The sequence below is a fragment of the Panthera pardus genome, unplaced genomic scaffold (assembly GCF_024362965.1).
Source record: "Panthera pardus isolate Hobbes unplaced genomic scaffold, ASM2436296v1 HiC_scaffold_18, whole genome shotgun sequence".
In the NCBI taxonomy this organism is placed as follows: domain Eukaryota; kingdom Metazoa; phylum Chordata; class Mammalia; order Carnivora; family Felidae; genus Panthera; species Panthera pardus.
Window position 1 is genome coordinate 9,531,778 of NW_026526743.1, and position 24,455 is coordinate 9,556,232.

The window sequence follows — 24,455 nt, forward strand, 5'->3', positions numbered from 1 at the left end:
ACTGAACCAAAAGCACAAGGGTAAGACCACAGAATCAGATATTTTAAAAAATTCACCATAAGGTTTCCTTTTCTTTCCCCAACTTTAAGTAACTTTATTGTCTCTGAGCCTTATCTTTAATGATGTCAGTGAAATTGGACTTACTAAGACTTTAAGGGTTTTTACATCCTATTCCCCAGACTTCTAGATGGTTATTTAAATTCTAGTTAGTTAATAAACAGTATAGTATGGGTTTCAGTAGAATTTAGTGATTCATATAACATATAATACCCAGTGCTCGTCATCACCATTTCCCTCCCACAAGGTTTTCTGACTAATGTTCTGCAACCACCTAAACAAGCAGGAGTGCAGAACTTCTGAAGGAAAGGGAAGTTAAGAGTCCATTTGCCACATTATGATGCCTTTCCATTCTCCATCAAAATGGCTGCAATCACTCCCTAAAGAACAGGGATTTGAAACTCCTATGATCAAGTCAGGGACTCTCAAAAGGAAATGCAAACACAAAAAGTAATTACCGACTTCTGGAGGGAAGTTATCTTCACCCAGGGAGACCAGGTTCCTGTAGTTCTCCAACATCACGTCCCTGTACAAGGACCTCTGAGCGGGGTCCAGGCACTCCCACTCCTCCTGAGAGAACTCTATGGCTACGTCCCTGAATGTCAACCGTCCCTGAAAGGAAAACACATTTCACCAAGTGGACAGGGAAAGTGTTCTTATTTGACACAAAATTAGGGATGTGTAAAGATGGACTTGGCTAGAGTGAGTATTCTTTGATTTGTGTAAGATAATTTTGAAGAGATACAGTTAACATAAAATTAGCCATTTTAAAGTACCATTCAGGGGCGCCTGGGTGGCTCAGTCGGTTAAGCGGCCGACTTCGGCTCAGGTCATGATCTCACGGTCCATGGGTTCGAGCCCCGCGTCGGGCTCTGTGCTGACAACTCAGAGCCTGGAGCCTGTTTCAGATTCTGTGTCTCCCTCTCTCTGACCCTCCCCTGTTCATGCTCTGTCTCTCTCTGTCTCAAAAATAAATAAATGTTAAAAAAAAAAATTTTTTTTAAATAAAAAAATAAAGTACCATTCAGTGACAGTGCATTCACAATGTTGCATAAATCTCACCTCTGTCTAGATAGAAAACATTTTTATCAGCCCCAAAGGAAATCCTTTACCCATTAAGCAGGTGCTTCCTATTGCCCAGTCCGTGGCAACCACTAATGCTTTGTCTCTGGATTTACTGATTTTGGATCTTTTTATGTGAATGGAATGGCATCAAAAATGTGACCGTTTGCATCTGCCTTCTTTCACTTAGAATAATGTTTGGGGTTCATCCATGATATAGTATGTATCAGTGGTACATTTCCTTTCTTCTGCCTGCAGAGTATTCCATAGCAGGACTAGACCATATTCACTCAACTGCTGATGGGCATTTGCTTGTTACCACCTTTGCCTGATGTTAATAAGTTGCTATGAACTTTCAAGTACAAGTAAGTTTGAATATTTGTTTTCAGTTCTTTTGGTTATGTACCTAGGAGTGGAATTACTGGGTCACATGGTTTAATATTTTGAGAATTGGCCACACTGTTTTCTGCAGCAGCTACAACAGCTTAACAGCAGTGTGTCATGATTCTAATTAGAATCTTTACATCTTTACCAACACTTATTTTTTGTTGTTGTTGTTGTTTTACAATAGTCATCCTAGTGGGTATGAAATGATAACTCATTTGGTTTTGACTTTGCATCTTACTAATGACTACTTTCATTGAACACCTCTTCTTGTGCTTGTTTCATTTGTATATCTTCTATGGAGAAATGTCTATTAAAATACTTTGACTATTTTGCAAATTGGGCTCTTTGTATTTTGGTTGTTGAGTTGTAGAGAAGTTCTTCATATATTTCTAGGTTCTGCACCCTTAGTAGATTTGTGATTTGCAAATTATTTCCTCCCATTTGGTAGACTGTTTCACTCACGTGATAATGTCTCAGTGCACAGACATGATTGTGACGAATACCAATTTATCTACTTAGTCATTTTCTCTTTTGCTATTGGTATCATATATAAAAATCCACTGCCAACACTAAGGTCATGAAGAGTTACCTCTATGTTTTCATCTAAGACTTTTATAGTTTTAGCTCTTACCTGTAGTCTTTTGATTAATTCTGAATTTATTTACTTATATGGTAGGAGGTAGTTTCAGTTTCATTGACACAAGGATATCCAGTTGTTCCAGTACCATTAAAGAGACTATTCTTTTTTCCACTGTTTTTGGCAGACTTGTAAAAGGGAATGGATTGCAGACATATGGGTTTACTTGTGGACGCTCAATTCTATCACTTTGATCTGTATTTCTAGCCTCTGCTAGAATTATAGTTTTGATTACTCAAAGTTATTGTAGTCAGGTTTGATGTCAAGAATTCTAAGTCTTCCAATATTGTTCTTTCTCATATTTATTTTCGTTATTTGGTGTCCTTACCAATTCTATGTGAGTTTTAGAATCAGGTTTCCCATTTGGGCAAAACATGCTGTTGGGGTGTTCTAAGGACTGCATTACCCTTTATATTGCTCTGGGGAGTACTGCCATTTTAAGGTCTTCTAAGCCACAAGCACAAGATATCTTGACATTTGTTTAGGTTTTCTTTAATTTTCCTCAACGACTTTGTATGAAATTTCAGTGTGTCAATCTTCCATTTCCTTGGTTAAATTTATTCCCATTTGTTTTCTTGCTCTTCTAAATGGAACTGTTTACTTACTGTCCATTTGTTGATTGCTCCCGTACAGAAACACAACCTGAATTTTCAGTGTTGATATTGTATTCTGTAACTTCAGTGAATTCATTCTAATAGTTTGAGGATTCTTATTTTTTTTTAATATAAAATATAATTTATTGTCAGTTTGGTTTCCATACAACACCCAGTGCTCATCCCAAAAGGTGCCCTCCTCAATGCCCATCACCCACTTTCCCCTCTCCCCCACCCCCCACCAACCCTCAATTTGTTCTCAGTATTTAAGTCTCATGGTTTGCCTCCCTCTCTCTAACTACCCCCCCCCCCCATGGTTCTCTGTTAAGTTTCTCAGGATCCACATATGAGTGAAAACATATGGTAACTGTCTTTCTGAGGATTCTTATTTCTAAATATAAGATCATGTACACTATGAATGGAGATCATTTGATTTCTTTTCCAATTCTGACACATTTTATTTATCCTCTGTATTTTCTCTAATTAAAGTTTCCCATACAGTGTTGATATGTGGTGGCACAATGGGGCATACTTGTTTTGTTCTTGATATTAGGGGGAAGTTTTCAGTTGTTCACCAATGAGTATGATGTTAGCTATGGAATTTTTATAATATCCTTTTTCGGACTGATCAGGTTCCCTTCTATTCCTAATTTTGAGTGCAATGTTTTTGGTGGGTGGAGTGTTCTATATATGTCTGCTGAGTTTAGCTGGTTTAGTGTTGCACAGTCCTCTATTACTGATGTCTGGCGGTTCTGTCCATTATTAAAAAGGGAACACTGAGGTCTCCCTCTGTTATAGTAGAACTCTTTTTTTGCTTCAAAAAATTGGGGGCTTTGCTGTTATATACATATCATTTATAGTTGTTTTATCTTCGTGATGGACTGACTCTTTTTTCAATATAGAATGTCCTTCAACATCTTTAGTAGCAATTTTGCAACTTAAAGTCTGTTTGGTCTGATATGTGTATAGCTACTCAGGTAGGTTTCATGACTATCTGCAAGGAATGTCTTTTTCCATCCTTCCACTTGCAACCTATTTGTGTATTTAAAGCGAGCATTGGGGCGCCTGGGTGGCTCAGTTGGTTAAGCTTCCAACTTTGACTCAGGTCATGATCTCATGGTTTGTGGGTTCGAGCCCCACATCGGGCTCTGTGCTGACAGCTCAGAACCTGGAGTCTACTTTAGATTCTGTGTCTTCCTCTCTCTCTGCCCCTCCCCCACTCGTGCTCTGTCTCTCTCTCTCTCTCTCTCCCAAAAATAAAATAAACATTAAAATTTTTTTTAAAAAGCTGACTGATTGAGGCGCCTGGGTGGCTCAGTCAGTTAAGCAGCCGACTTCGGCTCAGGTCATGATCTCGCGGTCCGTGAGTTCGAGCCCCGCGTCGGGCTCTGTGCTGACAGCTCAGAGCCTGGAGCCTGTTTCAGATTCTGTGTCTCCCTCTCTCTCTGACCCTCCCCTGTTCATGCTTTGTCTCTCTCTGTCTCAAAAATAAATAAACGTTAAAAAAAATTTTTTTTAATAAAAAAATAAAAAGCTGACTGATTATGTGCTTGCCAGGGATCTCCATGCATTTGTCATACTTGAAGTTAATTGAGTTTTTTGGATGTGTAGGTTGTTTTGACATATTGGGGAGGTTTTCAACTCTTATTTCTTCAAATATTCTTTCTGCCCTTTCTTTGTCTTATCCTTCTAGGACTCCTATTACATGTATATCAGTATTCTTGATAGTGTTTGAAGATTTCTTAGTCTCCAGTCATTTTTCTTCTTTTTTTCCCTTTTATTCTTTTTCTCCCTTTCTTCTGCTTACACCTGATAATTTCAGTTAACTTATGTTTAGGTTCACTGATTCTTTATTCTTATTGTCCGTCTATTGTCCATTCACCCTCTAGTGAATTTTGAATTTTGGCTATTATACTTTAACTCCAGAATAACTATCCCATCCCTTTCTATTTCATCTGTCTGTTTACTGATATTTTCTATTTGTTGAAACATTATTCTCCTACTTCTTAGATGTTTTCCATGTTTTCCTTTAGCTGAGGATGTTCAAGACAGTTGATTTAAAATCTTTATTTAGTAAGTGGAACGTCTGTGCCTCCTCAGAAAGACTATCATTAACCTGGTAATCCTGCTTAAGCTGTACAATCTTTTCTTTTTTCTTTTTTTTTTAAATGTTTATTGGTTTTTGAGAGAAAGAATGTGAGCAGGGGAGGGGCAGAGAGAGGGAGACACAGAATCCGAAGTAGGCTCTAGGCTCTGACCTGTCAGCACAGAGCCCCACGTGGACCTCTTATTCATTAACCATGAGATCATGACCTGAGCCCAAGTCGGACACCTTATCGACCTAGCCAACCAGGCACCCCATAACAATTTTAAGATACGCTTAGATGTCTGTAGTGAAGTCAGCCTGCTGAGAAGCCACCACCTGGCATTCTTTGAAACAGTAAGAAATTGTAAAGGACCCATGTTTCTTCATTTAGTGAATGCTCCAATGAGGATCTAAAAAAGCAGTTATCTCTACGTTTACTAACATGAGAACAACTTCAAGACATATGGTATGTAAATATTTCAATTTGCAGAGTAAAATATGATGATAAAACATTTAGTGAAGAATATTTTCTAAAATCACATTACAATATGTAAATACATTTTTAGAAGATTTGCACTAAAGAGAACATCAGTTCCTGATGAAGACAATCCGTGATGGTGAAAGATGTGAGAGGGAATGGTTATTTTACTTATTAGTTTCTAAGATGTACCACTGTGTGGAACTGAACCACAAAAATATATACTAGAGGGGTTTAATACAAAAAAAAATTTAACAATTATTAGTAAAATGAAAATTGAGCGCCAGCCTCTCTGATGACAGAAAGTTCTGGTCCTATGTCAGGCTAAGTTATAAACATTTTTATTTAAAAGATCTACGGCATAAGAGTTCCTGAAAGAACACCACACATGGTCTTTATGAGATGGATGTGCTATAAATAAAAAAACACTTAACTGTTAGAAAAGTAGGTTGATTCTACATTTTAAAACTAATTGTGTTAACAAAACAAAACTCTCTATTCCTTATCCATACTTTGAACTTCCCATTCTATTCCAAAGTATTAATATTTGGGAGTCAGAAGCACACTGATTCCCTCGTTTAACGTCAAAAGGCATTTGTAAAATCAAAGCAAATTTCCCCGTCAGTCTTATTTTCCAGGGTTTCTCAAGTACTTGTGAGCATTAATATATTACTTAGTATGTAATCTCTTTAATCCTGGTTTATTTATATGAGCTGAATGGGCATCTAGAAGGAGTCTCTGAAGAATCCAACTGCCCAACCTCAAGGACACGACAGCCCACTTCCCCCATCTCTAGTTCTTGCCTGCGAAGAAACTCCTTCACAGGATAACCACCTAAAAGGAGCCTCTTCCCAAGTTCCATGTCACTGGGTCACAGTGAGATGGAATCTGCATGGAGATGAGAGGAGACTGGGAGAAGGCCCTGGGTGTGAGTAAACACTGTAGGCAGGACAACTCTGAGACGGAGAAGATTAATGAGTTCAAAATGTGACATTTTAGGAAGAACAATCATCAAAAAATATGACTTTTACCTGGAAAAGAGCCATTCCTCCTTTTTTTCCCCCCTCTTCTTCTGGTCTTCCTTCTCAGGTAAGGTTATACTGTGTGACAAAAAGTATGTTGTTTAATGTTTAGAATCAAGATATCCTCTTCCTCTGCCATAGTATGCATATAGAGTATGCATACAGAGAGCACCTTACTATGGGAGAAAGACAGACCTTTGCTGCCCACCGCAACAGAAGGGATTCAGGGAGAATAAACTCCTATATGGAGTCCAACAAGTGCATTTGTCAAGCATTTCTTCAGAAAGCCCTCCCCTCCTGCTGAAACGTACACACTCTACTGAAACTGCATTGTCTTGTCTACCTGGCACTCAGCCTAAGGGAACTCCCTCATTCAAGTTCTTGGCTCCTCCCTAGGAAGCCAGCATCCAATGAATGGTTGATGGAGGACACAGAAGCTTGTCCATGCCATCAGTTTGGAACAAGTCTTAAGAGCCACCTGAGCTCCAAAGCTCCCTGGTTACTACACTCTGAGTTTAGATCTTTGTCCTCATGGTGATGGGAAGCCATGAGAAGGTTTAATGTCAAAAGATGACACAAATTTTTAAGATATAGCTAAGACACACAGAGAGGGTGGAGCTGACAGAGGCATGTCTCTCTAAGACTATTCTGCCTCTTTCTAAGTGGTTTTTATTATTTTTGGAAATGGGTCACATTGTAAACTCTAATGATAACTGCATACCCTCATCCAGAAAACTGTCAACACAAAAACACACCCAACTTTGAAAATCATTTCAGGGATCTTATTAGCTCAGGTTCAGAATTTTTGGTCTGTCGTCTCCATGTTACAGGTAGGTACACTGGGGCTCAGAAGGGGAGTAATTTTACCAAGTTACCCTTAAGAAGTTTGAGTTGAGTGAGCAGAACTGGGTGTAAGTAAATTCTGAAATGATGGCCTGGATAGCTTTAAGCAGAAAGGGCTTGTCCTGGCATCCTAATCAGCAAGGAGGAAGTCAAACTTTCACTCTTTGCAGATGGCTTGTACTTTATATGGAAATCCCAAAGATTCCACCAAAAAACTGCTAGAACTGATCCATGAATTCAGCAAAGTCTCAGGATATAAAATTAATGCACAGAAATCAATTGCATTTCTTTTTTTTTTAATGTTTATTTTAGAGACAGAGAGAGAGGCAGAGCATGAGGAAGGGAGGGACAGAGAGAGAGGGAGACATAGAATCCGAAGTAGGCTCCAAGCTCTGAGCTGTCAGCACAGAGCCCGACGCAGGGCTCAAACTCAAAAACAGTGAGATCATGACCTGAACTGAAGTCAGACACTTAACGGACTGAGCCACCCAGGTGCCCCTAATTGCATTTCTATACACCAATCATGAAGCAGCAGAAAGAGAAATCAAGGAATCGATCCCATTTACAACTGCCCCAAAACCCATAAAATACCTAGGAATAAACCTAACCCAAGAGGTGAAAAATCAATACCCTGAAAACTATAGAAAGCTTACGAAAGAAATTGAAGACACCAAAAAAAAAAAAAAAGGAAAAATATTCCACACTCATGGATTGGAAGAACAAATATTGTTAAAATGTAAATACTACCCAAGGCAATCTACATATTCAATGCAATCCCTATCAAAATAATACCAGCATTCTTCACAGAGCTAGAAAAAACAATCCTACAATTTGTATGAAACCACAAAAGACCCCAAATAACCAAAGCAATCCTGAAAAAGAAAACCAAAGCTGCAAATATCACATTTCCGGACTGTAAGCTGTAACACTGTAAGCTGTGTTACAAAGCTGTAATCAGCAAGACAGTATGGAACTAGCACAAAAACAGACCCACAGATCAATGGAACAGAATAGAGAACCCAGAAATGGACCCACAAACATGGCCAACTAATCTTTGTGACAAAGCAGGAAAGAATATCCAATGGAATAAAGACAGTCTCTTCAGCAAGTGGAGCTGGGAAAACTGGACAGTGACATGCAGAAGAAATCTGGACCACTTTCTTACACCATACACAAAAATAAATTCAAAATGGATGAAAGACCTAAATGTAAGACAGGAAGCCATCAACATCCTCGAGGAGAAAGCAGGCCAAAACCTCTTTGACCTGGCCACAGCAACTTCTTACTCAACATGTCTCCAGAGGCAAGAAAAACAAAAACAAAAATGAACTATTGGGACCTCATCAAAATAAAAAGCTTCTGCACAGCGAAGGAAACAATCAGCAAAACTAAAAGGCAAACAGCGGAATGAGGGAAGATATTTGCAAATGGCATATCAGATAAAGGATTAGTATCCAAAATCTATAGAGAACTTCTCAAACTCAGCACCCAAAAAACAATCCAGTGAAGAAATGAAGACATGAATAGACACTTTTCCAAAGAAGACATCCAGATGGCCAACCGACACATGAAAAAATGCTCAACTTCACTCACCATCAGGGAGATACAAATCAAAACCACAATGAGATACCACCTCACACCTATCAGAATGGCTAACAGTAACAACTCAGGCAACGACAGATGTTGGCGAGGACGCGGAGAAAGAGGATCTCTTTTGCACTGCTGGTGGGAATGCAAATGGGTGCAGCCACTCTGGAAAAAGTATGGAGGTTCCTTAAAAAATTAAAAATAGAACTACCCAATGACCCAGCACTTGCAGTGCTACATATTTATCCAAGGGATACAGATGTGTGGCTTCAAAGGGGGACATGCACCCCAATGTTTAAAGCAGCACTATTGACAATAGCCAAAGAATGAAAACAGCCCAAATGTCCATCGACTGAATAATGGATAAAGAAGATGTGGTATATACATATATATGTGTATATATACATACATACATACATATATATACACACACACACACAAAGTATATATGTATATATATATGTATATACAAGTATTATATGTATATATATATAAGTGGAGTATTAACTTGGCAATCGAAAAGAATGCAATCCTGCCATTTGCAACAATATGGATGGACTAGAGTGTATCATGCTAAGTGAAATTAGCAGTGAGAGTAACACATACAACATACGACTTCACTCATATGTGGAATTTATGACACAAAACAGATGAACATAAGGGAAGGGAAGCAAAAATAATGTACAAACAGGGAGGGAGACAAAACATAAAGACTCTTAAATACAGAGAACAAACTGAGGGTTGCTGGAAGGGTGCTGGGTGGGAGGATGAGCTAAATGGATAAGGGGCGTTAAGGACACTTCTTGGGATGTTCACTGGGTTTTATATGTAGGGGATGAGTCACTGGATTTTGCTCCTGAAATCATTATTGCACTACATGCTAACTGGGATGTAAATTAAAAAAAAAAAAAAAAAAAAAGTGTTGGTCCTAATTCCAGATTACCTTTCATATTCCCGAACAAGAGAGGCTTCTCTTTCATGGGTTTGATCAAACCCAAACATTTAATTCCTCTTTTCCAGAAAAGCTGTATGAAATTACAAATAGTTACAAGTCCTGGAAAACATGAAAAAGGGTCATCTGTGGGTATGAGCTCTGAGCAATCTGTATTATGAACAGATGGGCTCTGCTGGAACAAAGTTCCACATCAATCCAGACCACCTTTCAACATGTGTACAGAATACACAAAGGGGACTTGAGGGGATCGTGTAATTAGTTGGAGACTTCAGCTTGGAACTCAGTAATGTAAAAGATCACTTAAGGGAAAAAGAGAACTGTTGAATATTAAATTAACTGCCTGAACACGTTTTGAGTGTTAAAGATTATCCACATCCTTAACAGATGTGTAAGGAAATATTATAAAGAAATCAAAGAATGGTTCCAACATATGATAGAGTACAAAGTATATAAAATTCATAATCTGAACAATAAAATTCAGAGGGAAAATAATTTGGAAATTAAAAAGATATCCAATGGATTCTGAGATTAAAGCCAAAACAAGTGTGAGGATACACCAAAGAATACCATGAGCCACAGAAAAAAGGGAGAGAGACAAACAGTACTGTTAATGATGGCCATTGTAAAAAGCACCATGTGGTTATAGAAAGTCTTCCCTGGTTAACTCACTGAGCTAGTCCTCTGCCCTCTAGATGAGTAGGGGTTGCAAATGGAATTGATCTTCTGATGCAATGCTTAGAAAGAGCAGATGCCTCAAACATCAGGGTTCACAACTCTCAATCTCTTCTGTATAACTGGAACAATTCACCAAATTTTAGATTAATGAGGTCATAAAGCCACAAATCAGTACTTCACAACTTAATATCCCCATATCCAATCAATGCAGTACTCACCTGGGTTTGGGTTCTGTGCTTTGTCTGAGACCACTACGTGTTTTCTTCTCTGTATACGTCTCTGTGTCCTTGTTTCTCTTCTGTCCTTTTGTCCATTTCTGGGTCCCTGCCTCACTATTCCTCCTCCAACAGTCTGACCCCACTCTATTACGGCCTCTGTTTCAATCCCCGCCGTTCTTTCTCCCCACACTTTATGATGGCCTTCTAACTCCGCAGATTTCTGCGTCTTTCCCTGCCATCTCTGTCCCCACTCTGCCCTCCCTGCGGCGGGGCGAAGGGCCTGCATCCACCTCCCTAGTGACGACTGTGCCCGACGCGGTTGGGGGTGGACGGCAGGGGGGAGACTCGGGAGTCAGAGAAAGGTTCTGAGCAGGAAAGCGACTGTCAGGGCGATCGGGGTCTGCAAGGGCCAGAGACAGAAAGGCTGGGCCCGTACCTGCCTCAGAGCGATTTTAAACGGAAACGATGCAGACGCCCGGGACCCGCCCCGAGCGACTGGGATCTGAACGTCTTGTAGCCACGCCGCGAGAGGTGAACGGGACTAGTGAGTGCAAGGATTTTACCTTCCAGGCGACCCCGAAACCTGGATGTGGAGGCGGGGCTTTAGGAGCACGGCCCCTGGTGTAAACCTGGAAAATGGAGACTCACTCACCCGAGCGCGCTGGTTGCTCCGGGCGATCCAGTTCCGGGTCTGCAGGAAAGTGCGCAAGCGCGAGCCGCTGGGCGGGGCCGAGGCGCGTCTATGACGCGGCGGGTTTAGGCGGGGCCTGGGCGTACAGTGTCCTACCCTGCGCAGGGTCTGCTTCCTGGTGTCTGTCAGTCCTGTTTGTCTTTCCTGCCCCGCGGTTTCAGGTTCTGCTTTTGGATTCCTCCCAATCCCGCTGGTGTCGTTTGGAGCCAGGCTGGGCACAAGGTTAGGGAAGGGTGGGCCGCTTCTGTTGGGAGCGGCGGTATTTGACAAATTCAACACGATGGCGGGGGAAACATTTGTAGCAAGCAGTGTAGACGCGCCTCCAGCTGGGGAGGCGGAGCAGCGCGGGGACCTGGGGCTGGGGGTCCTAGTGGGTCGACTGAGATGCGGACAGTTACAGCTCTTTGTTTAATGCAGCAAAAGCCGGGGTGGTCAGTGTCGGTGATGGACGCTACATTGCGAAATGCAAAACCGTTTTGTGGAGAATGTGCAGTTTGGTATTAACTCCCCATCAGAGCTTTTCACTGAATTGTCACTTCTCTCTACTTGCTGGACTGCTTTCCGCCCTGGGCTGTGGGAGCGAAAAGCTGGCAAGTTGCTTTAAAGGAACATTTTTGCCTCTATAAGTGTTCATTAATGTCTTTTTCTTTAGATTTGATATTCGAATCCACACCTCTCGAGATGAATTACAAATCCAAACGTCTTTGAAACCTACCACATGGCACCTGTATTTGCTTAAGCCCTTAATTGCCAAATTTCATTGCAATTTTAATTTTTTTAAATCTTTGTTCTCGGTTATTTTGGAAGGATTTTTTTTCCTTGAAAATTAGATTTTTAAAAATGTATTTATTTTGAGAGAGAGCACGGGAGGGAGAGCAAGCGGGGAGGGGCAGTGAGCTAGATCTACAATCCCAAGCCGGCTCAGAGCAGAGCCCTCTGTCCCCTCCCCCGCCCCCCCAACTCGGCTGGATCTCACAAACCCTGAGATCCTGACCTCAGCCAAAAGCAAGAGTCTGAGGGTCAGCCACTGAGTCATCCAGGTACCCGGAAAATTAGATCTTTTTGTTTTCTGTTTCTGAATGCTTGGTAACAAGTGCAGATGAGGAGGCTTGTAAAAGGTGTACTCTTTCAGAGATACTTAACTTTTCCTAGTACTGATGAAATGGTGGTTTTGAAATATTTCCAGAGACATGTCTGTTCTTTATGTGAATAATACAAGCAAATTGTAAAACTAGGTTTTCACATTTTCAGCAGCATCATATATACTGTTAATAATCTTCAATAGGAAATATGCAAGTTATAATAGCTCCTCTTCTGTTTTCCTGTGGAAATCCTGAAGGTGGTGCTGGCTGGATTTGTTTTTCACACCCTATTAAGTGACTGCCCCCTCCAGTACTTAAATCTCTGCAAGGAGTGAATGAACACATGACTACACATTCTTTAACAGTTTACAATAGTTTATAGGTATCTTGTCATTTTAGAGAGTTGTGTATGCCTTCTGTAGCATGCAGAGACGACCCTGGACACAATAAGGTCAGGGCTCCAGAGAACAGAAGGGCTGATTGTTAAAAAAACCATGGAGTGATTAGGGTAGAGGGGTTCTGCACCCACCAACTGGGATTTTCAGAAAGAGCCAAATGAAATGAAAAGGTGGAAGAGAGAGCTTAAAACGATACAAAGGTGCTTATCAAGACAAGGATGCCTTGGGTAGCCCTCACCTCTGGGGAAATTCTGGAGATGTTCCTGTGAATGTGCTGGACCCACTGCTTGTATCTTAAGACGTGGAAAACTATGGAGATGCTGGTCCAGGTCATGAATCCCAAATGGCCCACAGGAAGGAAGGTTAAAAGTAGGGCAAATGGTGATTGTGTGATCTTGTTATTCAGCACCCCCTGGTCAAATTTCTTTGTGATGTTTCCACTGTTCATTGTCAGTCACAAGAAGAGAGAAAGTGGTATTTACCCCCACAGTGAGGATCCAGCAGCTGATTGTTAGAGAGGTGCGCAGAGCTTTTATTTTAAGTTCTGTCATCTTGGAGTTCCTGGGGCCAATCGTGATGTCCCGGAAGACACTCAAGAAGCAGGCGATGCCAATGGATACACCAGTGGCCACTCAGAACATACAAAACAAATATGCATCAAAACTCAACGAAGATATTTTTCAAGCCAGAAGTGTTGCTGAGCAACGTCTTTAATGATGATGAGCCAGAGGTTGGCTACAGTCAGGTGCTTGAGAAGCAGGTCTTAGGAAGGTATTTAATCATTTTTAATTATTTTTTACCATATAGACTTCTCTTTTGTTTGACCTTTATCCCGCTGTAGGATGTGAAGAATAAAAACATTTATTGTCGGGGCACCTGGGTGGCTCAGTTGGTTAAGCATCCAACATTGGCTTAGGTCATGATCTCATGGTTTCTGGGTTTGAGCCCTGCGTTGGGATCTGTGCTGACAGCTCGGAGCCTGGATCCTGCTTTGGATTCTGTGTCTCCCTCTCTCTCTGACCCTCCCCTGCTCACACACTGCCTCTGCCTCTCCCTCAAAAATAAATGAACTTAAGAAAAAATTTTAAAAAACAAAAAAGAACATTTATTGTCATTTTGATAGGAATTCCCATTTCCCAAATACCAAGCATTAATGATGTTATCCCCACTTTAGTTTATGCTGGTTATTAACTTTTCTTATGCACTTTGGCATACTTCTGAATTTTTAGCTTCACTGATCTCATAATCTGTTTATAAATAAACATCTCATAAGGATATCCATACTGATTTTTTTAAGTTTTTGTGAATATTTTTATTCATTATTCTGTAAGATTTTTGCAGTAACATTGCTAGTTCGAAAACCTATGTCAATATATTTAAAAAACTATATCAGGATCAAATTAAATTCATAAATTAGGTTAAGGAGAATTGACCTTTTTTTAACATTGACTTTTTCTACCCAAGAACATGACATGAATTTATATTCATTTATTTCTATTTTCATATATTTCAGGAATGTTTAATTTTTTCCCCCATATAGGCTTTACACATTTTTGTTAGTTTCATTACTGGCTAGTTTATTTCATTTATTTTTTAAAGCTATTTATTTATTTGTTTATTTTAGAGAGAGAGTGGGGGATAGAGGCAGGTGGAGAGAGAGAAAGAGGGGGGAGAGAGAGAGAGAGAGAGAGAGAGAGAGGGAGAGAGAGAATCCCAAGCGAGCTCCACACTCATTGCAGCACCAGACAGGAGGCTTGATCCCATGACCCTGGGATTACAACCTGAGATGAAATCAAGAGTCAGATGCTTAACCAATTGAGCCACGCATGTGCCCCTATTTCATCTTATGTTACACTTTCTTAATAACTCATAAATGTGTCTTTATTGCACCTAGGCTATTGTATAAACATATCCTGTGTACACGGGGGCCTGGTCGGCTCAGTCGGTTAAGCGTCCATCTTGGGCTCAGGTCATGATCTCACAGTGTGTAGGTTCAAGCCCCGCATTGGGCTCTGTGTTGAAAACTTGGAGCCTGGAGCCTGCTTCGGATTCTGTGTCTCCCTCTCAATCTGCCTCTCTCTCTCTCTCTCTCTCTCTCTCTCTCTCTCTCTCTCTCAAAAATAAATAAACATTAAAAAATGTTTTTAATAAAAAAATAAAAAATACTAGCCTATGTACAAAAAGGCTATTGTTTTTGTATGTCAGTATTATGTCCTATTAGCTTACTGAATTATTTTTAATACTGGATTTTCTATCAGTTCCTTTGTGTTTTGGGACGTATACTTGAATCATATACAAACATAGTTCTGCATCTTTGTTTCTAATTCTTAGGGCATTTTAAATGGCCCTGGCTAACCCCCCAATACAATGACAAATTAATAGAACAGGTGACCATGTACGTTTTTTAGTGTGGTTTTCTGGCCTTAGTGGAATATCTCTAGTGTTCGTCTATGAGCAAGACAAAGAGTTTGTCTAGTTGGGAAAGGTCCAGCTGTGTTCTATCTGTCTCTAAAATAAATAAACATTAAAAAAAATTTTAAACAAAAAGATTATAATTTCAAAATTAATCTGCCATTCAATAACGTGAGCAAGAGTCACAGAGACATTTTCGGGAGCAATAATGTGATTTCTCTAAAGGCATGTGTGTGTGATAATGAGTGTGATGGAACTAATTAAAATACCTGGTTCACAGCATGAATAGCATGACTGAATGGGAATTGCTGAAATGTGTTCTTCTGTAACTTGAGTGTGATGTGCTTAATGGAAACAGTAAATGTGTCTCTACTGCAAATCTCTGTAGTCTCTTGATCTGTGAGATAATCTTCATGAAATTAGGAAAGGTCCTTTATGAAAAAGTTAACATTGTAACCGATGGTTTCAAAGAGCAAAAAATTAAGGAATTTATTTTTGTATTTTAATTTAAATTAATTGGGGCGCCTGGGTGGCGCAGTCGGTTAAGCGTCCGACTTCAGCCAGGTCACGATCTCGCGGTCCGTGAGTTCGAGCCCCGCGTCAGGCTCTGGGCTGACGGCTCGGAGCCTGGAGCCTGTTTCCGATTCTGTGTCTCCCTCTCTCTCTGCCCCTCCCCCGTTCATGCTCTGTCTCTCTCTGTCCCAAAAATAAATAAAAAACGTTGAAAAAAAAATTTTTTAAATAAATTAATAAATTAGTTTAAAAATAAAATCTCATCAGGAAAAAATTTTTAAGTTATATTTCCTCTGGTTTAAAATCATTTCAGTAGTATTCCCAGCTCATGATTCACCTTTCTTGCTTTTCAATTTATTAAATGCCCAAGATTCCAAGCCCTCAAATTCCATTTGGCAGGTTTGTGCTGTATTTAAATAGCTTTTTGAAATCAAATATCAATTCAAGTTTCAGGTTTGTTTTTTTTTTATAAAATAACATACAGTGATGTGATCTTTAAAGAGGATTAATAGTTTCTGCCCTAATAAGCTTTATCACTATGTGATGTTTCATGTCCCATGTTAGCACACAGTGCAGTTCTGCCCAATAATTTCTGTTACGGATGCCATTGTCCTTTTGGTCCAGGCAAAAAATGAAATGAGTTCAGCTGCCATCCTAACAGTTGTCTGCATTAAATAAATCAGACTGGCTCAATAAAATTACTCAGTGCATGTATAATTTATTAAGACCTTTGAATCTTCACTCCATAGTTATATTGGTTATAAAGAATACTTAAACGAAAGTGGGAAATGATCAAACCAGGTTTAGTAAGTAAAATAAATTTAAAATATGAGAAGGTGTGTGTGTGTGTGTGTGTGTGTGTGTGTATGTGTGTGCGTGTATCCATAATGAGGTTCCTGGCATAGTATAGTACCGTAGCAAACATTCATGTCACTGCCACTAGGCAACCAAGGTTCAAATCGTGATTCCTCTGCTATTTACATGAGTCACTTAACTTCCCATGGTTAAATTCTCCTCGTCTATAGAGTGAGAGTAATGTTAGTTCCTAACTCATAGGGTTGTGAATATTATATAAGTTGCAATAGGGAAATCAGTAATAACAGTGACCCACACATTGTAAGTGCTATAAAAAGACACACATGTAACTTTGGACATCTCTTAACAAAAGACAATAGAGTTTAGATGTTCACTCTCAGGGAAAGGGAGAGGTAAGTGACGATTTTATTTTCCATGAAAGTGTAGCCCAAAACTCATTATTTTCATGCAGAATCCTCTACGTGTGAGTTCTGGACAATGACAGAATGGCCTCGGTGGATTTGAATACAGTAGTGATCTTCCTATTCCACATAGTCATTGGAATCCTGGGCAGTTTCTCACTCTTCTATCATTAGATGTCCCTTTGCTTCAGGGGATGCAAGCCGAGATCCACAAAGTTGGTTCTCAGTCACCTGAGTATACCCAGCTCCTTGCCCATTCTCTCTAGAGGAATCCCAGAGACGATGGCGGCGCTAGGGCTGAAACATTTCACCATTTATTATGGATGCTACGTTCTTTTATATGTTCACGGAGTGGCCAGAGGTATGTCCCTTTGTTCCACCTGCCCTTGAGTGTCTTCCAGGCCATCACGATCAGCCCTGGGAACTCCAGGTGGGCAGAGCTTAAAGTGAAAGCTCCAAAGTACATTGGCCCCTCAAGTATCCTGTGCAGGGTGTTCCACATGCTAGCAAATAAGTTTTTTCCCATTTATATGACTGTAAATGAAACAACAAAACTATTACCAAAAAAAGCGTTTGGGATATTGTTGTGCTTCACAGTGTAGAGACAAGATCACAGGCTCATTATAGGCAGCAATGACATCTTTCCTTGACATTTTGTGTTTGGGACACATGACGTTGGCCAGCAGCTCCATGGTTTTTCTCCTTCACAGTCACACGCAGAGGGTCCAAAGCATCCATAGGAACAATCTCTCCCCCACACCTCCCCTGAGACCAGAGCCACCCAAAGCATCCTTGTTTTGGTGACTACCTTTGTATCGTTTAATGCCGTTGTGTCCATTATTTATGTTTACGTGGCTCCCTTTGATAATTCTAGTTGGTGGCTGGTGAATGTCACTTTACTAATCATTGCATGTTTTCCAAGTATTAGTCCTTTTGTTCTCATGAATCATGACCCCAGCATATTCAGACTGTACTGTGTCTGCTGTGGAAGAAATACATAATTACCTCATCTCATCAGGGATATATGAATCGTCTTCCACCTGTTCAGTCACTGATGCAGTGAGACCTCAAGGAATGTTAAGAACCATAATGAGCCAGTTTCATTGCAGAGAGGGGTGAGTGAGACACTGACATCAGCTTAATATGAAATACTAAAGAGCATGGTACATGAAATCATCTGTAATTAATATGTGTATATTTATATAGTTGTTTTTTTATTTAAAATTTTTTTAATGTTTATTTTTGAGAGAGAGACAGAATGTGAGTGGGTTGGGGCAGAGAGAGAGGGAGGCACAGAATCTGAAGCAGGCTGCAGGCTCCAAGCTGTCAGCACAGAGCCTGATACGGGGCTCGAACTCACAAGCTGTGAGATCATGACCTGAGCTGAAATTGGATGCTCAACTGACTGAGCCACCCAGGCGCCCCAATAGTTGTATTTTTTTTAATGGTAACAGTGGAGAAGTTAAGATTCCAGAAAACAGTCCTGAAATAATGTGAACATACTGGCAATACCACTGAATGTGTAATTTTCAAATTGAGATATTAAATTTTCCCAAGATATACCTAAGATTGCAATTGTGAATCCTGATTATGATGCACATGGCCTGGGGTGAGGGTGGAGGGAAAACTAGGTTTACTTACTGCTGGCTTTGGAGGCTATGCTATGAATGTTATGCCTCATATCTAAGAGAAATTGTGGACGTTTGAAATATAATGCTTATGGGGCAAGATGAGTGCATGCAAATATTTTCTGGTCAATATTTGAAGAGTAAACTGTGGGGGACAAAGAGGAACATAGGAAGAGGTGTCAGCTGAATTTTAGAAAGGGTGCAGGTGCAACCAGTAAACAGATTGCGTATGTGGGAAAAGACTGAATGACTTTTGAGATGTTTACAAGGTAGACTGTTCTGTGTTAAATCTTGATGGCAGTTGGCTGTGTTGGTGAGAAAGAGATTTCAAGATGGACTTCTGCTTTTCCAACTTGAGGTTATGGAGGACCATTTCATCAAGCTTGGTGGCTTGGTGCAGGAGACGAGTAGCAGTTTGAAGGTGGAGTATATGAACAGATTTTGTTTAAAAAGGGATAGTATCGCTTTTGAAATCACTACCAAGGCAATAGACACCATTGAAAGGAAAAAAAAAAGATATTAACTGAAACATAGAACTATTTTATGGGCACCTGGCTGGCTCAGTCAGTAGAGTATGCATCTCTTAATCTACGGATGGTGACTTTGAGCCCGTTATTGGGTGTAGAGATTACTTAAAAATAGAAAATTTTAAAAAAACCAAAGATTTTATGGGCGCCTAGGTGGCTCACGCAGTTGGGTGTCCATCTTTGGCTCAGGGTATGAACTCGCAGTTCATGAGTTCGAGCCCCGTGTCACGCTCTGTGCTGACAGCTTACAGCCTGGAGACTGCTTCAGATTCTGTGTCCACCCTCACTGTGTTCCTCCCCTGCTCACACTATGTCTCTCTCACTCTCAAAAATAAAGATTTAAAACACTTAAAAAGAAGAGGTTAACATAATTCACTGTTATTAAATCATAAACATTTGCAAGTTTTTCAAAGTAAACATTTTAGTTTGGAATAACTTAGATTTGCAGAAAATTTGTAAATATAACACTGTGAGTTCCAAAATATCTCTCACCCAGAACCCCCAATGCTACCACCTTAACCTTACCATAGTTCATTTTCACAACTAGGGAACCTACATCGCTATGTCATAGTTAAATAACTCCAGACTTTATTTACATTTCAATGGTTTTAACACAGTCATTTTTCTGATCAGGATCCATCCAAGATTTTACATTATATGTAGCTGTCCTGTCTCCCCGGTCTCCTCTGCTTAGTGGAGCACGTTCTCACACTTTCCTTGTTTTTCATGACAGGTTTGAGGTATACGGGTCCCTCACATTTTAGAATGCCTCTAAAGTTGAATTTCTCGGAAGTTTTCTTTTTCTTTTCCTTAAGTTTATTTATTTGATAGGGAGGACAGGGGGGCAGAAAGAGGGAAAGAAAGAATCCCAAGCAGGGTCCATGCGGTCAGCGCAGGGCCTGACCTGGGGCTTGATCCCACTAACTGTGAGATCATGACCTGAGCTGAAATCAAGAGTCAGTCGCTCGACCAGCTGAGCCACCCAAGCGCCCCTGAAGTTGTTCTCCTGGATAGACTGCGTTTATGGATTCTTGAGAAGAATATCACATCTCATCACGGCATACAGTCTGAGAGGTTTCATGCAATTAACACGAGTTACCTTGGATGATGTTAAACATGATCAGTTAGTTAAGGTCATGTTCACCAGACTCCTCCACTGTAAAATTACCATGCATGCCTTTCCATACTCTATTCTTTGGGAAACTCTAAACACAGCCCACAGTCAAGTGAGGGGGCGGTGGGGGACGATGGTACTTGAGGGTAGGGGTGTGCTGTTGAACTAAGCTCCACATCCTGGAGGGCTAAGTAGCCCCATTTATTATCTGCCATTCTTCTGTGTGGAAGCTGTGTCACTTCTCCTTCATTTATGTGTTTATTCAATTGGTTACTCATATCAGCATGAACTCATTTATACTTATTTTATACCTTGTGTTATACTTCAATGCTCTGCAAATTATTTAGTTGCTTAGATTGTTCAAGCTTTGGTCATTGGAAGCTGTGGTATAAAGTACACTCAGGGGGCGCCTGGGTGTCTCCATCAGTGAAGCATTCAATTTCAGCTCAGGTCATGGTCTCACAGCTTGTGGGTCCAAGCCCCCCATTGGGCTCTGTTTTGATAGATCAGAGCCTGGAGACTCCTTCGGATTCTGTGTCTCTCTCTCTCTCTGCCCCTCCCACTCTTGTGTGCGTGCATGCACTCTTTCTCCCAAAAATAAACATGAACACACACACACACTCACCTGGTCTTTGTCTCAGGTTCCTGGCTCAGAGCTTCAGAAACCTTTAAGAATTCCTAAGTGGTAGGCGTGTCCTTATTACACTAAGGAGGCAACTCTGGGCAAGGGTTCCCCACAGAACTTCAAAATGGGGGACTGGACACCTCTGAAAGACCAACTATGTGATTGGATGGAAACGCTTAGCAGCCCAACCCCTAGGGAGAGGAAGGAGGCTGACTGGGGATTGAGTTCAGTCATGTGGCCAAAGATTTAATCAACCAAGTCTAGGTAGTGAAGCCCTGATTAAACACCTGGAGGAGCTCCTGGGAGCTTTGTGGTGGGGGACAAAAGCTATTGTATGGGCAGTCCTCCCAAACCCTGCCCTATGGATGCCTTAATGTGGCTCTTTATTGCTATCCTTTACAATAACATGTGAAATGACAAAACTAAAACAATTTAGTAACGAGTTTGCTGTCTTTTATTCCAGGGAAGACAACCCTTGATTTGGGGAGGACAGAGCCTCCCATGCAGGGAGTGGAGTGCTCTTCCTGATGGATTTGGGGCAAGATTGACTTTTAGAAGAGGCAGTGCAGAAACAGGGCATGATTGGCTAGGAGGTCGGGGATTTCCTTAGAAGAACAGAACTGCTATTTTCCAGTATAAGGTCGGCCAGCTGAAACTGAGTTAGAGGTCTGTGATTGGTATATATTAGGTTTCTTTGCTGATGTTTCACATAAGAGCAGGCTGGTTTAGATTTGTGATGTGGGTCGGGCACCTGGGGTGGCCTCCATTTTTTGTGTCCCAATATACCAAATAACTTTATCAAGGATTATCACACATATAGCACTTTCCGAGTTCTGTGAGTCTTCCCTGCAAATATTGAACAAGAGGGGATCAGAGGAAGCCTTAAATTTGTAGTTGGCTGGAGATGCGTGGGAGGTTTGGGAATGCCTGACTCATGACTGGTGTCTGAAGTGGAGGCAGTCCCGGGAACAACTTTGCCCTTAACTTGTGGGGTCTGTACTAAGACCAAATAAAGTCAGAATTATATTGAATTGAAGGATACCCAGTTGGTATCAGAGATTTGGCGACAGGTGGCAGGATTTCTTTCAGGTTTGGCTATTATGGCCCTTTGATATGTCCCCATTTTTTTTTTTTTTATTACTTCCTTACTCTTAACATTCTGCCACTACAAGATCCCCCAGGCACATCTTGTATTTTCCCTGCTCCTGCCATAGAATCAGCCACAACTCCAAGGAGCCTTTTATTAGAGAATAGTGTTAGAAACCAAGATGTGGGTGCTGAATGTTCTCCTTGATACTGGGATGTCTTTGCTCTTAGTCTGAGTAGACCGACCTGGAATTACCTGTCCTCACACAGATCTATAGTTTTCTCTTTGCTGTTTCATTTACTTATCTACAGCTACCTCCGTGTGCATAGTGATGTCCCTGACTTTGATCCCATACTTCAGGGTTCATTTTAGCCTTTCCCCCCTTGCTTTTGTGTACATATCTGTATTTACCAAGTAGTGTGGCATCACATGCCTTTGAAGAGTTTTGCATCTGTTCCACTATGGTCCCATGCTCTCTGCACACTGCCTATGCCTACGCCTATGCACTGCACATGCCTGCAACCTTCCAACTCTGCTCCATTCGCCTGCCCCTGCAATGGCAATGCTCACAGCAGTTTAAGATACTGCACGTGGTAAATATCATATGTGGGGGTTGTTGCGGGGATGGAAGAAGTAAGAAAGGTGGGAAGTGCCCCCCATTATCAGGCATCCAAGATCAGGAGATTCCTGTATTCTTCCAACATGTGAGCACATTGTGGAGACACACACGTGCATGCAGACTCTTTGAATGTAATTACATACATGGGACTGGGAATGTGGGAATACAGGCGAGTGTGTGTAAATGTGAGTGTGTGCCTGTATTTGATGTGTGTGCATGAGTGTGAGTTTTCTATGGAGTGCGTGTTTGTGAGGTTATGACTGTGCGTTTGAGTATATGTTACGCATATGCACACGTTTGCATCTGTGTGTAATGTTTCTGTATTTGTCTGTGTTGTGAACTAAGGTTGTCCACCATCATGATTCTAGTGTCTGACTTGGATATGGGGAGTATTTGTGTATTTGTGTGTAGTGAAAATAAAGGATTAATTAGGATTCTCATGTCATTCTGGTACATGTACCCCTTTATGATTATGAAATAGATTTCATTATTCCCGGTCATGTTGTTTGCTCTTTAAATATAGTTAATATAGCTACTTTATTTTTAGTAACGTTTATGTTATCTTTTGTCCAAGATTTTACTTTGTGTCCTTAATTTGTGAAGTGAATTTCCCGCAGGAAATATATTGTCTGTTTTTAAAAACTTTAATTGTCAGGGGCGCCTGGTTGGCTCATCTGTTTATAGGTTCTAAGACTCTTGGTTTCAGCTCAGGTCATGACCTCATGGCTCTTGAAATGGAGCCCCGTGTTGGGCCTACACTGACAGCACAGAGTCTGCTTGAGTTTCTCTCCTTCTCTCTCTCTCAAAATAAATAAAACTAAAAAAAAACTTAGTGACAATTTTTGCTTTTCAATGGAGCCTTTAGACTATTTCCTTTTACAGGTATTATTATATAGATTTACATTATCTTGCTGTTGCTTTTATAATGTCTCCTTTGCCCTATTCCCTCTCTTTCTGTCTTCTTTGATGTAACTCAAATTTTACAGATGATTTTGTTTTAAATCCTTTTCTTTGGTTCAGTGGTGTTACCTGTAATTATTTTTTGTGTATTTGCTTTAGGGGTTATCCTACACAGATGACCACAGTATACCTTCACATGCGTCTATACTTCTTCATACAGAGCATCCGACCTTTCCTTTCCACATGGACTTCCATTTCTCCACTCCTGCCCTGTGCTACCATTAGTATAGGTTTCTTTTACACATACCATACACATATATACTACACTATTAGTTTCTTAAACAGTCCACTGTATTTTAAAGGGGTTTAAAAATAGGAAAGACAGTTTTTATTTACTCATATAGTTACTACTTCTAGTGCTCTTAATTCCTTTGTGTACATCAGGAGTCTGCCACCTACAGAACATGAGCCAAGTACAGCCTACCGTCTGTTTTTACGTGAAGTGTAACTGGAATGCAGCCACACTCATATTAAGGTACTTTTGACCCAATAAGGACATACTGGAAGAGCGGTAACAGAAACAGTATGGCCTACAAAGAATAAAATATTTATATATTTTCCTTACATAAAAGTTTGCCGACCTCGCAGAGTCACATTATCATCACACCAGAGTTAGTATAAAATTGGTATATGAAACATACTGAAAAGTCAATATTGTAATTAAATATTAGGCAATGGTGACAATATTGGTCTCAACTGGAAGACTAGGAATAATTGGGAACTACTAGGTCTTGTACTAATGAGGAAAACATGAAATGTGTGATTTTGTTACAATTCAATTTTCAAGTATCTTATGTTAAAAATGTGATGATACTGACATTGAAGACATAACTGAGGTATAAAAGACCCACCAAATATTACTTGATACAGATTCGTAAATGGAAGAAGCAATACACTCCTGACTGGCTACAGGGGTAGACAACAGGAAAAGTATGTATCTTAATAAGTCCTGGGATCAGCTCCCTAGATAGTTTTAACAAAT

At 40.5% G+C, this 24,455-nt stretch overlaps 2 protein-coding genes and 1 pseudogene across 9 annotated transcripts in view; 2 read left to right on the plus strand and 1 right to left on the minus strand.

Annotated features, from left to right (window-relative positions):
• Nucleotides 1-24,455, plus strand: part of LOC109260970 (zinc finger protein 677-like) — a 90,792-nt gene that overhangs the window by 55,645 nt on the left and 10,692 nt on the right. For 2 of the 3 annotated variants that reach the window (XM_053906278.1, XM_053906282.1), the window contains one exon: nucleotides 1,378-1,842. The exons of the other annotated variant lie outside the window; for it this stretch is intronic. In XM_053906278.1, the coding sequence (XP_053762253.1) occupies nucleotides 1,378-1,451 (74 nt within the window). In that variant the 3' untranslated portion in view covers nucleotides 1,452-1,842. Of the gene's footprint in view, nucleotides 1-1,377; nucleotides 1,843-24,455 lie in introns of those variants that run through there. 3 annotated transcript variants of the gene reach the window in all.
• The window catches only part of LOC109260969 (zinc finger protein 677-like), a 51,240-nt gene that overhangs the window by 6,643 nt on the left and 20,142 nt on the right, over nucleotides 1-24,455 (minus strand). For 2 of the 6 annotated variants that reach the window (XM_053906233.1, XM_053906234.1), the window contains 2 exons: nucleotides 6,332-6,400; nucleotides 516-669 (listed from right to left, as the gene is read on the minus strand). In XM_053906233.1, the coding sequence (XP_053762208.1) occupies nucleotides 516-669; nucleotides 6,332-6,346 (169 nt within the window). In that variant the 5' untranslated portion in view covers nucleotides 6,347-6,400. The other 4 variants (XM_053906232.1, XM_019439468.2, XM_053906235.1 and 1 more) reach the window with 4 other exon arrangements.
• LOC109260973 (vomeronasal type-1 receptor 2-like) lies at nucleotides 16,601-18,317 on the plus strand (annotated as a pseudogene).